Source organism: Podarcis bocagei, assembly GCF_964188305.1.
Source record: "Podarcis bocagei genome assembly, chromosome: 3".
Classification (NCBI taxonomy): domain Eukaryota; kingdom Metazoa; phylum Chordata; class Lepidosauria; order Squamata; family Lacertidae; genus Podarcis; species Podarcis bocagei.
In genome coordinates this window covers 67,162,106-67,176,273 of record NC_138127.1, presented here as the reverse complement: position 1 = coordinate 67,176,273, position 14,168 = coordinate 67,162,106, and the positions used below count along the sequence as shown (strand labels likewise).

At 37.2% G+C, this 14,168-nt stretch overlaps 1 protein-coding gene across 2 annotated transcripts in view; it reads left to right on the top strand.

Annotated features, from left to right (window-relative positions):
* AHCTF1 (AT-hook containing transcription factor 1) overlaps nucleotides 1–14,168 on the top strand; it is a 56,758-nt gene that overhangs the window by 21,562 nt on the left and 21,028 nt on the right. For both annotated transcript variants that reach the window (XM_081187995.1, XM_081187994.1), the window contains exons 5-19: nucleotides 1,218–1,425; nucleotides 1,650–1,766; nucleotides 3,444–3,528; nucleotides 5,693–5,843; nucleotides 6,085–6,217; nucleotides 6,312–6,493; nucleotides 7,366–7,427; nucleotides 8,957–9,085; nucleotides 9,855–9,945; nucleotides 10,037–10,126; nucleotides 10,274–10,414; nucleotides 10,974–11,078; nucleotides 11,765–11,858; nucleotides 12,758–12,881; nucleotides 12,961–13,017. In XM_081187995.1, the coding sequence (XP_081044121.1) occupies nucleotides 1,218–1,425; nucleotides 1,650–1,766; nucleotides 3,444–3,528; nucleotides 5,693–5,843; nucleotides 6,085–6,217; nucleotides 6,312–6,493; nucleotides 7,366–7,427; nucleotides 8,957–9,085; nucleotides 9,855–9,945; nucleotides 10,037–10,126; nucleotides 10,274–10,414; nucleotides 10,974–11,078; nucleotides 11,765–11,858; nucleotides 12,758–12,881; nucleotides 12,961–13,017 (1,769 nt within the window). The remainder of the gene's footprint in view (nucleotides 1–1,217; nucleotides 1,426–1,649; nucleotides 1,767–3,443; nucleotides 3,529–5,692; nucleotides 5,844–6,084; nucleotides 6,218–6,311; nucleotides 6,494–7,365; nucleotides 7,428–8,956; nucleotides 9,086–9,854; nucleotides 9,946–10,036; nucleotides 10,127–10,273; nucleotides 10,415–10,973; nucleotides 11,079–11,764; nucleotides 11,859–12,757; nucleotides 12,882–12,960; nucleotides 13,018–14,168) is intronic.

The following is a 14,168-nucleotide window of genomic DNA, read 5'->3' as shown; positions in this document are numbered from 1 at the left end:
TTTTCTGGCACCAAACTGTGATGTTAAGTTATGTTTTGTTGTTGACTTGCAAACCATGAATTATTTAAACCATAATTTTGTAAAATATCCAGATCCAGCAATCTTGCTTAACTTTCATTTGTTTGGCGACCTTGCTCCAGATGTTTGCCAAGCTGCAGAGACACGAGGGGTGGGGGGAGCCAAGCTTTGGAGAAGCAATACATGACTAGTTTTTAAATATGTGAGATGACTTTTGGAGTGCTTAAATAATGGTTAAAACATACCATGCCTTGGCATCTGATCACAATGTGTGTGCCATTTCACATATTTTAGTAAATACAACATCCAGTGATAAGTGGGCTAGGAAGTACAGTATGCCTGTATTGCTAGAGTTCAGTCTCTGCTGATCTACAATAGGATGGCTGGCTTTGATCTGTCAACCTATAAAGTGCATATCCTTTTGCGCTATAGAAAATCTGAGGTTTTGGTAATTTCACTGTAGTTGCCATGGATGGTGGGGCAGAACAGTAGGTTCACTGTATCAGTTCTCTAGGCTGGATATTTGGATGAATGGATTTAGGCTTTCAGTTTTGTCTGCAGTAGAATAGTCAAGTCAGAGTACGACTGACTTGAAGTTCATCTAAAGCATGTATAACCTTTGTTGGCACTGAAAGCACCTGGGAGTCTTCTTTTGCATTCATGGGGAGGAATTTCCACAAATTTTGGTTGGCTTACTAAGCAAAAACTTTTTGCTGCTGCTGAAACCTATGCCAAAATTAGGGGGCACGATAGTGACCTCCTTGTTTTTTCAAGAACCTAGCTAAAAGACAAAGTTTATTTTGGGATTGTTATATTGTGAACCTTCAGTTTGTGATATGTACTTATTCAGAAATTGGAGCAGATATTGATGTGAACAAATTATCAAAAACTGTCCGTATATTAAGAAAAACTAACTAGAGGTATGCATCTAGAGTTAGACTATATATAATAATGGCTGGATCTTCAATTTGACATATATGGAAAAACAAATGAACTAATGAATAAATACAGTTCTGATAAATGAAAAACAAAATAAATAATACAGTATGAATGAAAACTAATGGGATAGGGAACTTTTTACATGTACATTCCTCAATTGAACTGTGTAGTGGCTGCTTGACACTCTGAACCAACATTTTAAAGGGTAGCTACTTTAAAGCATGGCATTGTGTGTTTGTGTTGCATACTTTCATATACAGATCTAGAAGTCATCACTGGAATCCCTCCTGAAATCCCCCAAATAAGGGAAGCTATAACAAGGAAAGGACGCCATCTTTGTTTCCAGTTATTGAACCCATCAGGAACTCCTGTGACTACTCTTTCATACATACACAGGAGCAACCAGTTAGTTGTGGGGTTTTCTGATGGATATCTCTCACTGTGGAATATGAAAAGTTTGAAGAAAGAGTGAGTATATGTATCTGAAAAGTGCAGTATTTCATTAATGAAATAAACTGAATGGATGTGTTGATAGTTTGTGTACTGATCATAAAATATTGGATTATGGAATAAAAGTACATCAGTTAGATGCATATTCAATACAAAACAAAAAGCGGTTAAATTACTAAATGCATAACAATCAACGGATTTACACAGTTTTATCCACCTACCTTTCTCCTCTACCCATTTAGATACCATTCCCAGTTAGAAGGAGGTAGAATTCCTGTGTACACTGTTACTTTTCAAGAACCTGAAAATGATCCTCGCAATTGTTGTTACTTGTGGGCTGTTCAGTCAACACAAGAAAGGTAGGTATAGGCATTCTGACAAATTTAGAAAATAGTAGCTGGCTATTGTCAAGATAATAAATTGTATGTAAGTTAAGTCTTAACTTGTTTTGCTTGCAAGGCTTTGCTTATTCCTGCACGGTCAATCTAGTTCTACATTCTAGTACCTAATCTTCTGGTCAGAATGAAATCCTTTACCAAAGCCTTCTGTAGCAAGCATAAGGAACTTTTAATGCTTGAGCGCTGCATTATCTCTTGACCCAACCATCTGGGGGGCTGTTTGCCAACAGTAACAGAGGCCAAAATAAGAGTGGTTGTGATAATCTCACTCTCCTGCTATCAAGAGCTCACGCAGTACAGATTCTCATTGCTCCCTTCCCCAAGATATTAAAAAGTGGGATGATCTTTATGGAGACTACAGCAGGAAAGGGAAGAGTTAACCCTTCCATTTGCAGCAGTAAAAAGCTGTTTTCAAAGTTAGTTGCAGTATTGGGGGCTGTTTTTGCCAGGTGGTCACAGTACACAGAGGGGTTAAATCCACCCCTAGCTATGAGATAGACCACCCTGTCACAATTAGGCTTGAAAAAACATTTGTATGGCTTCAGAGGTTGTAGCCAGCCCCACAGGTCTCTGTTCCCCACCCATGTTCTGTAATAACTATTTTCAAAGCAGAAGTAAATTGAATACAAGTCCAGAATTAAGGTCTTGGTAACAAAAGCTAGGGAACTTCCATGGTAAGATTCATGTGTTTGACTTCTGCCTGTGAAATATGATAAAATAATTTGATGGTGATTGAATTAATAATTATTTTGGAAACTGAATTCAAAATGTTTAGCTATATCTGTGAATCTTGCAGAAAATATTTAGAATCATTTAATAATGAATGATTCATCATAGTTACTGAGAACCTGTATACTAGGAAAGTTGGATTTGTTACAAATGGAATACTACAGTCTTTGTGGAATGTTTTAGACACTACTTTAGATTTTAAGTGTTCCAGTGATAATATGCCTGATTCTTGATTGCTATGGGGATGTAAAAGTGTCTGCAGATCTCTCTTGTATGCAAGGGTTTTCTATCAATTCAGTGGAATGAATCTATGTGATTAACGAAATGTCCATATAGATTAGACTGGACTATTTCTATGCACATGTCACAGAGGCCATGCCAATATAGGCATGTCACGAGCAAACTAGGAGGCTGTGGTTTGAAAGTTAACAAATTCTGTTAAAGCTTACTAAAGTTTACTGTGATAAAAAATAATAGGTTTATTTTCAGGTTGGCTATGGTTATATAAGAGTACTTAGTTGGTTACATAACAATACTTAGTTTAATAACTGTTTACAAATGGTTCTGTTGCTTTAAAGAGGTGTCTGTAGACTTGCTGTTGTTTCTACCTCTGTACTAAACCACTATCCAATTACCTCTACTCCATTTAAACTGCAGGTTGTTTTAGAGGACTTTTAAAATTTGTCTAATCAGAGTTCTCTTTGCTACAGTTGCATAACAAAGTTTTTCAACAGTTTTTCTGGTCAGAGACTTGGCATTTCTTCTGGTTTAAAGCATAACATTAGGAATATTTATTATATAGCAGCTGTGTTTTAAAATATTCTATAGTAACTATATTAAGTAGTATTACCTGACAAATAACAAAGGTGCCTAGGTTTTATACTAAACTCTTAACTTGTTTCTTTCTAGTGAAGGGGATATTGTTAGTTTACATCTACTGCAGTTGGCTTTCAGTGACAGAAGGCGTTTGGCATCAGGACAAATCATGTATGAGGTAAAGTATTTGTATATACTAAAATTCAATACTGCTTTACTTGAACTGGTGTCCTCCAAAACTACAACTGGGTTCTAAATATGTAGTCCACCCGTAATCTTGCTAATAGGGGAATACTTTAGATTTTAAGATTTTACTCCATTCATTTCAGAGATTAGATAGTATTTATTACTGTGCTACAGATGTACAAATATGTAGAGATGTCCTAATGGCACTGATAAAATTGATGTAATCAGTTTGAGTTTAGTTTCAGAGAGAGAGAGAGATGTATGTATGTTTCAGAAGACATTTCCTCAGATTTTAATTCTTAAATGTTCACTACATTTGCTCTTTATTAATCCAGTTAACAAATCTGGAGTGTGCTTGTATCACTGAGTTTGCATTCTTAAAAAATGAAATGATAAAATGAAACTTGTATGCACAATAATATAATGCAATTGGCTTAAAAATAGGTGTAAATTAGCTTTCCTGCCACCCATTGTTAGTGCTCCTGGCATTGAATCTGTAAGAAGCCAAATATGTGGAAAATAATCCTTAGGATACTACCTGAAGGTGTATGTAGTCAGTTAGACTACATGAAATGGAGCTCATGGCACTAGCCAAAGACTTCTTTTGGTGAACAGCTTCCAGACTTGAGGCACCTGTGAAGAACAAACACGTGGAAGCAGTTTCAGTGATCTCTTTATAGTGATTTGAATTGTCTGTAACAATGCTTCATATAAATGATCAACTTGTCCTGTATACAAAAGTCATTACTTCTATTCTAGTTTGTTTGAGGCTCAGGTACTGTCATAAAAAGCCAATACAAATTCCTGGATTTATCTACTTGTGTTTTGAGCAGGTATTTTTATTGCCTGTCACTCACTGATTGTATGAGTTCTGGGTTTGTTTTTTAACAGTGCCCCAAGCATTCTGGCTAGCTTAAAAAGAACTTTTGTGCTTGTGTTTTATTTCTTCCCCTGGGCTTAATTCCCCAGATGCTTCCTAGTTTGTCATGTGCTTCAACATCCTGTCATTATAAAGTGATTTTTTTCTTGGATTTGCCTCTTTTAATATTGCTTTAATTTAAACGTAATACTGTTATATTCATATACTACAGCTCAAGCACAGTTTGCCTAACAAATTGACATGAATTCATATGGACTGTTGAAACCTCACAGAAAGGTCTAACTTTGATTAAGTATTGCTTCAGACTTGACACCTCCTCTGTCTTATTTTTGATATTTCAGTTACCATTTGCATTGCATGTTTTTCATACTTGTTCCTTCAATGACTTTCACAGTATAAATTGAAGAGCTGCAAAGGTTCCTTTTCCTGTTTATCTCCAGAGCTATGCTAACTTTACATTCTCTGGCAATAATTAAATGTTTGTTTGATGAAACATTTCAAGATATAGGAAAAAATACATTCACATTTATATTTCATAGCAATTTTCTTTGATTGTCAAAAAATGAAATTACTTCTAACTCTATTTGACGGTGTTTAGTTCTGTTTACTTGATCCAGTTGGTTAATGCCAAGAGGATTTTGTCTTATCATTCTGTCTACAACTTACTAAGAATATATTGCAAATTTCACTGAGTGATATCCAGTGTGGGTCATACTAGGAATAGACCCTATTTATTTCAGTGGGTGGATTCTGAATGACTAATATTGGTTGTCACAAACTGTTTCTATTTCATGGAATGCTGCAGCGTGTACCGTATAAGAGGTATGTTTTACAGGATATGAGAACTCATACAATAAGAGCTCCACTTTGAGACAGGATATTTTTGTCCCTAAAGCAACTCTGAACATCAACTTTTTATTTAAAATACCTGCATAGGGTAGCTTTCCAGGAGAACTCTTTCATTGTTGGAATGCTCCTGCAGGCTATTCTCATAATTAAATATGCTTTTTGTGCTTGGTGGAACCAGTTTTGTCTTTGACATCCTTTCAAAAAATGTGAAAATTGTCAACATGTATAACCGAAGCAAAAAGACTGCTACTGGCATCTGTCTTTCCCTCCTTTTTGTGCACTTTATCTTGTATTAATCTCACTCTTCTGTGTCATAATTGGGATATTAATTTTAAGCATTCCTTTTTTATGAAAACAGAACTTCTTAATATCTTACTAACCTGTAGACTGCACATTGACTTAACGTGATTACTTCCCTCCCCCTCAGGGTTTAGAATACTGTGAAGAAAGGTACAGCCTAGACCTCACAGGTGGAGTTTTCTCTTTAAGAGGGCAGACTAGCAACACCAAATTGATCGGTTGTCAAACAGTAGAGAAATTTCGAAGCCATGTTGACAGAGAAGATGGTATTAATGAAGGTTGGTATAGCAAGCATTAAAAAACTTAAACATTAGAACTAAGAATGAGAACATGCTGTGTAAAAACCTCCTAATTCTGCATTGAGTATTCTGTGATAAATGCGTTTATACATAAGTTTTGGTTAATATTTTCAGTGCTGTATCAACAAATAATGATAAAGGTTTCTGAACTTCTGCTCTTGAGCTGTAATTGGTAGTTGCCAGCACTTTTATAGTAGTACCATCTCTTTCTTCCTCCTAGTCATATCACCTGATACAAGTGTATCAGTCTTCAGCTGGCAAGTAAACACATATGGTCAAGGCAATCCATCTACCTATTTAGGTATATTTGACATAAATCGCTGGTATCATGCTCAAATGCCAGATTCATTAAGGTAAGAAATGGCAGCTTCTCTTCATAGATTTTCAGAAATAATATCTAGTATGTTAACAGCTTGTCTAACTATTTTTTTGGTCTGCTTTCTCAAGGCCTGGGGAATTTCTACACAATTGCCCCTATTTTGCATTATGGTCCCTGGATGCTGTAGTGAGCATGACTTCTCCACATCACATTCTGGATGTCTTGGTACATGAGCGAAGCTTAAGTCGTGGTGTACCTCCTTCGTATCCTCCACCTGAACAATTTTTTAACCCAAGCACCTATAACTTTGGTATGTGTACCATCAATTAGTTCTACAGGAACATGTTCTGGAATACATTCAGAGATGAAATTTGTATTCTGTGTATCATTTCTAGCAATTAGGACTGCTACTAATTGAAGGGAATTTCTAGATGATTTGTTAGGCAAAAAATGCACAGCCCTTGCTCTATTGGAGGTGGTCCAAATGTCAGTTTGAGGGGAAAGCATTTTTTCTTCATTTCATTTTTGGTATTTTTAAGGTAGAAAAATCCAGTTCTTTACCCAGCTAACAACACATTGCTGCAGTTTCATATGGAATTGGTTGTCTTTGTGTCACAGGGTACTTATTGGTTGTTACCAATAATATCATTGGTGGAAAAAGTGAACTCTTTTGTATAGTGGCTGTATATCTTTTTATGTGTTTTTATATTGTGAACTGCACTAGTATTTTATACCTTTCCCTGCACTATTTTAGAAAAGGCATTCATGTAGTCTGTATGTAGGCAAATGGGAGATGTGAGATAGTTGAACATGCAATCAGACTTAAGGAGGGGCCTTACTGAACACGAGCTGTGCCTGCCTCTGTTAAGCATATAATAAGTAGAGGTCCTTATGTAGTTGAGCACTTCTGCTCCAAAGTTCGACACCCTTTCAGTCTCTCACCCAGCATGTAGGCTGCAAGCACATCTGCACATTTCTAATAAATCTCTACAAAATAGTTAATCTGTATTGCTATGGGTCTCTTGCACAATTTGTGTCATCAATCGTATCTAGAGAAAAGCTTGGAAGTTGTCAGAATAGGAAGCAAATAAGGAACTTGTCTTACCTTTCAGCTCATTGAGCATTATACCTATTTAATGTTGCTGGCAGCAATATAATCTAATGAAATTCTCTATTCTTTAGATGCCACTTGTTTGCTGAACACTGGGGTTGTTCATGTCACTTGCACAGGATTTCAAAAGGATGTAAGTTTTAATTCTCTGTTGCTCTCATTATGATGTTTTCCTGTTCACATTTTTACAAATTTTAGCAGTCATCAGCATATAACATTTGGTAGAAGTAAGTTCTACCATGGCAGTTTTATTTTAATGTGTCCGAGAATGTTCACCGAAAGCAAGCAAAGGCCTTCCCAATCAAAAGTCAGATTGTGATTACCTGATCGTACTATACACTTTTATCAGAAGCATTCAATTCTGCACTTAATAATGACTTGGAATGAAGGTCAGTGAACTGAAACTGAATCGTGAGAAGGCAGTGTATCTCATCTCTCAGTAACTGGTATTCAGGCAGGTTTTTTTCTTCCCCTTAAAGACCAGATACACAGTTGATACTAGTTGATCCATAATTACCACATGAGGCTCAGGTGACCTTGGTTGCCTAGAGCACCTTCTATCTGTTTTAGTGCTTTTGCCAACCTTGACTATTTTTGCAGCAGGATAGCTTTGTCATGGTGATTCACACTTTGGTTACCCTCTGAGTGGGATTACTGTTACGTATTATATGTGTGGCTGTCCTTCAACATGATCCAGAAGCTTCAGTTAGTGGAAAAATCCAGCTGGTAAGGCTAGGGTGGCCCATATTATACCTGTTGTGAAAGAATTTTAGTGGTTGCCTATTCACCTCTGGGTCCAATTTAAAGGCTGGTCCTTACCTTCAAAACCCTAAATAGGGACCCAGACACCTGAGGGGAGTGCCTCTTCCCATACCAGTCTGCTCATGACTTAAGACTGACCTGTTTGCTCAAGCATTTTAAATAGAATTTTAGTTGAAACTGCCTTTTGTTGTTGTTTAGCTTTATGCGTTTAGCCTGAATTTTTAAAAAGAAATGCTGTACTGTATTTATATGTTTTGTGAATTTTCATACTTCTGCACACTGCCCCTGGAAGATGATGGGTAGATGAATAACAGAATGCATAAGAGTGCTTTATGCAGAAGAAGCAAGCAGTCCTGCTTCGTAATAGGGTTTTCCTGATGCATCCTTCCCTCTAACCTTGAAAGGCTATTCAAGGAGACCCTCCACTGTGAAAGTTTATGTAAGTTGTAGGTGGAATAGAAAACAAGTGCCCTGTGTCTATGTGTACTCAGAGTGCTTTCCATGCATGCACAAGGTTCTTGTTCCTGTATCCAGTATATCTCTAACAACAGTAGTACATAGGTTCAACAGTGAGCAACACCCTGAGTACAGACCAATTAAATGCCCATGAATCTCTATGGAGTGCTGCCAAAATGGTACTCCAGAGCAGTAACACACAAAAAAGTCCACAGAAGTTCCTGGCTCCAAGATTCTTATTAGCCTTCCTATCCACAGAAAGAAAACAATGAATTCTATAAATCTTCCCTTTATGGTTATAGGGAAAAGTGATAAGTATAACTATTACTCATCAGCCTTTGTTTTGGCAGGGAGTGTTTAATCTTTTTATGACTTGTGTTTTGCAGTTTACTGCTGACAGCTTAATTTTTGCTGTCTTAATAAATAGTGTTTTGTTATTTACAGACATTGCATTTCTTAAAAAAATTTGGTGGTTCCTTAAATGAAGCCATTCCTGATAGTTATAACAGATGTCTTGTCGCTGGCTTGCTTTCTCCAAGATTTATCGATGTACAGCCTTCAAGTCTGAGCCAGGTGCGTCCATGACAAATACGGAAAAGAAAATGTAGTGTTTTCACAAGGCCTCTCTTTTTAAACACCCAAATCTAGTTAAATTCAGATATTGTTCCTGATCTAGGCATGCATGAAAGTAGGCTTAAATGTGTGCACTTAGGACTCATTTTAATTGACTGTCTGGATCATTTGGTGATGTACATCCTTGTCTGACCAGTACAGTGGTACCTCGGGTTAAGTACTTAATTCGTTCTGGAGGTCCGTTCTTAACCTGAAACTGTTCTTAACCTGAAGCACCACTTTAGCTTATGGGGCCTCCCGCTGCTGCTGCACTGCTGGAGCACGATTTCTGTTTTCATCCTGAAGCAAAGTTCTTAACCCGAGGTACTATTTCTGGGTTAGCGGAGTCTGTAACCTGAAGCATATGTAACCCAAAGTACCACTGTATTATATAGTATTCATGACTTTAACATCTGCATAAAAACTTTATAAATGGGGCCCTGCCACAAAATGTTATGGAGGGAATCACTTAATTTCCAGATTCCAGATTTCTCTATTCATATCTATGGGCTAGAGACACATTTTCAAATAGCTTTTCGGTGTAAACCAAGAACTGACCTATCCAGACACTGTGAGGATCCTTTTGATGTCTGTTTTTCTCCCTTTTTCATCTTTTCCCAGTCACATTCCTCCATTCCAGGGGTCCCTTACCTGTACCTGTTATAAGCATGAGAATACTTGAATCAGCATTAGGAGTGATCAATGAGTTTTTATTATTATTTTGTTTTAGGAAGAGCAATTTGAAGCTGTATTGTCAGCTGCTATCCAAACTAGTTCCTTAGGACTTCTCACTAGCTTCATCAAACAGTGGACCTCTGAAGGTAAATAAAGCCTTACAATTTGATTAAAATTTCCTTTAGCACATAAAACTTATTATCATAACTTCTGCTTTTTTCTTTCTTTCTTTCTAAGAGCAACCAGATTCTGCCCCTAATTTGCGCTTTGTTCTTGAATGGACATGGAATAAAGTGGTTAGCACTAAGGAAGACTTTGTTCGACTATGTAAGTAGTATGATTTAGTGGTATGAAAGTTTCTGTTGAGCATTTTTAGTAAATGGGCTGGGTTACTTGTTCATCTAGTGATAAGGGAAAGCATGTTTAAACTCACTTAAACTAATATTGTCATAATTTTTGTCTTTGTTTTAAAAGGTGTCCCACTATTTGATGGGTCATCTAACTTTATTGGTCCACAAACTCTACAGTCTTTGCAGCACTGCGAGTTACTTCTTAGCAACCTTAGCACTGTTTTGAGCTGTTTTGTAATGGAAGCACAAGAACTCACAGAAAAAGGTGTGTAAATGAGATCCAATCTAAGGTGCACATTTTATGTAACTTTCTAATGAATAGGAATGTTATTCCCCCCCTCCTGTAAGTCAGTTTATGTATGTGTATTTACAGCTGTTTTAAATTTCATCTCCTTGGTGAAGAGAGAGGGCCTCTATTTTTAAATTTTATTTTAATAATAATAACTGGTGTCTGATTGCAAAATCATAGGATGTTTATACCAAAAAGATTAAAGGAAAGCTTTTTCAGAATTTCTAGACTTTTAATTCTGGGTCTTGAACTTCTAATACAGTTGGCTTGCTATCTTTTTATGGCTGTACTTGGGATGGGAGTAGTATGTTTTAAAATCAGTCTGGAGGGAAGAAGAGCCAGAATTGACGACTCTGTTCACCAAGATGCGAGAAGGAATGCATACCCAAGTAGACTGTTAATCTACCAAGTAGATAGACGATGACAGTTTGCATTGTGACAGTTTACCAGTGAATGATCTGCTGTGATCTATCAGTGCTTTCAAAAGGATGCATTATGCTTAAAAGCTGACACAACTTTGTTGCTTTATTTTCAGGCATTACAGATCTGACAAATAAGCAGGTTGTAACCAGTCTCCTTTCACTGTATGTGCAAGTGGTCATCTGGTTCTGTCGATCCAGCCTTCTTCCAGAAAGTTTAGGTAAGCCTTTAAAAATCGTATTTCAGTTCTCGGACACAACTCAGTTGCATCAAAATAACCTGATACATGAACAAGCCTATCTTTAATTCTAATCCCATTGGCTAAAATTTGACTAATACAGCATTTATACTTTTCAGTGATTTGAGTAACCAAATGGTTTTCAAAGGTAGTTTTCAAAAAATGTGGTAACACTGGTAGTTTCTCTGCTTCAGTAGAGTTCAACTGTTTTCAACAACAACAATGACATTTTATTATTTATACCCTGCCCATCTGGCTGGGTTTCCCCAGCCACTCTGGGCAGTTCCCAACAGAATATTAAAAATAGAATCAAACATTAAAAACTTTCCTAAACAGGGCTGCCTTCAGATGTCTTAAAAAATCAGATAATTGTTTATTTCCTTGACATCTGATGGGAGGGCGTCCCACAGGGCAGGTGCCACTACCGAGAAGGCCCTCTGCCTGCTTCCCTGAAACCTTACTTTTCACAGTGAGGGAACTGCCAGAAGGCCTTCAGCGCTGGACCTCAGTGTCCGGGCTGAACTATGGGGGTGGAGACGCTCCTTCAGGTATACTGGGCTGAGGCTGTTTGTTCTCAAAATGCAGAGATGATCATTTCTCTGTGTTCTGTTTTTAATTGTTTTCATTCAACAATGTTTCTAAAATGAGCATTTCTCTCTTGTCGGTAGATGAAGATATGCAGTTGTCAAAACCATTCTATAATTACCAGCATATACAACATTTTTATGCTGGGTGTCGTCAGAAGCTGGAACGTTTATCAAGGTAATCTCTTAGTAAATGAAGTTTCAAATTACGTCATAGCCTATGGGTTTTCATTATCAGGGAGATAAGCACCAAGGTGTAGGCAAGATTGCTTAAGGGACTTGCTTTCATTTCAGAAATTGCAAAATGTTTGCCTATGGACACTCATTGTTTGCAAAATACTTACCGTATATAAACATTACTTCTACAAGCACTTTAACTGCAGTTTTTGTTCTTCCGTTCTCTTATATTGTCGAACTGTAAGCTGTTCTGTCAGGATCTGTTGTAGCATGTAATAAAAAACTATGCCTAATAAAATCCAGCTGCTTCCTATATTCAGGAAAGCTTAAATTGGTTTTAGTGGCTTTACAGAAGGAACGTCTACAGTCAGAGTGAGGAGCCTCAGGCCAGGGGACCAAATACATTCCTCCACTGTCTATGACACTTGGGACTCTTCCTAGCCACATGCCCTCTCCCAAGCTATAGCCTTCCCTGACCCTGATTCAAATGCCACTTGAATGTTCTCTTTGACTGAAACGTGTCCTTGAACTCTGAGGATACCTATTGCTTGCCTAGATGGATGGATAGGGTATGTGTCTGTTTGTGCATAGAAACTAGGCTACTTTACTAAGGTAAAATTAGCATTCATTCTCCCACCCACTTTTCCCTCTGGTCCCACCCACCACTGGCATGCAGCTCCCAGAAGGTTATACAGAAGGGAATGTCACTGTCAGGCTGAAAGGTTTCCTACAGAGATCCCTGTTCCAATGAATTCAAGTTTTCAAATTTTGTTTCAGATTTCTCGCTCTCTGTGAGAGAAATCTAAATTGCACAGTCATTGAATAGAAATGGTAAATATGCTTTCAACATCTGGGAAATAAGTTTTTTTTAAAAAAAAACACAACTTTTTTTATTTGTAGAGGCAAATGGAACCCTGATTGTTTGATGATTGATGGATTGATTTCCCAGTTAGGCCATTCCGTAGTGAAGTTGTGGCAGAGAGATGATGGAGGAACAGGAAAATACCCTCCTCCTACATTACATGTAAGTATGATTGGTGAAGATTTTCTAATATTTTAACAAATGGAATACTGTACTTGACTCAGTGTGTTCTTCATTATAGGCACTACTTGATCTCTACTTGTTGGAAAATATTGAAGATCTCTACAAGCATGCAACTGTATCCTTTCAAAGACTTAAATATAACGTTGTCTTTAAAATACATCATACAGAGAATAGCCTTTTATTGGCAATTCATGAATGTGTAGAATTTAAGGAGTATGGGGTGTGATGAAGAAAACGTAAGATGTCCAAAAGCACGGAATTGCAAAAAAGAGCAGTATCTGCCATCTCATGGACTTAGAGAATAGCAACCTGAGGACTGTGCTACAATGTGAAGAACAGAACCGCCAGTCCCGTCACCTGTGCATGTATTGCACACCATAACCAAGGATCTCAAATTACTAAACTAAATCATTATTTAAAAGCTTCACAGTTTTAGCTTTTTCTACTTCCCCCGTATAAATTAATTGTATATATTATTTTTGGGACCTCATAATTTTCACATAACCATAAGCATAATCTGTTTCTTGAAATATAACCTTTTTACATAAACTGGTTCGATTCTTATTGGAATAACATTGAGTTGATTCTCTTCCCCCACCCCACCCCCAGCTTTTTATGTTGGACACTTTACTCTGCATTTCTCTTACTCTGGTGAGAAACCCTCAGATCTCCCAGACCTCAGTCTGAACCCCAGAGGAATTTATAAAGCAAGCATGACATCTTGCTGTGCTGCAAGTGTAGCTCCTTTTAAGTCTTTCTGAGGCTCAGTTCTTTGTTTAGGGGGGAGGTGCAAGTGTTTGTCTTTGTAGTTTCTTTTTAAGAATAATTTTTTATTAACCGACCAATCACATCAAATCAAACCAAATTACATAAATTCCAAATTACACAGCCGAATTTTAAATTTTTGTTGGGGGTACCCTTATTTCAAGTTCCGAAGGGATTCAATCAACTTCTTGCTTCTTACAGCTGTTTTAATGTCCACAAATCTAACCTTATGATGTTCACAGTACTATCCAGTCCTTTCTTATTATTTTTCCACATCTCTTGTTGTTATTTTCATATATTTTTCCTTTCGCTTTGTGACCTCTGATAGTCTCTGCAAGCTGGTTAGAACAGTTTGTAATCGTGCGTGGATATTATTATTTTTATCCAGTAGCCATATCCAGACGTTTTCCATATAACATCACTTCCATACATCAAAACAGTCTTAGCGTCATTAATCTTCACCAATCTGCCTCCTTTCTCAAAACCTCTGAGGAGATTCAC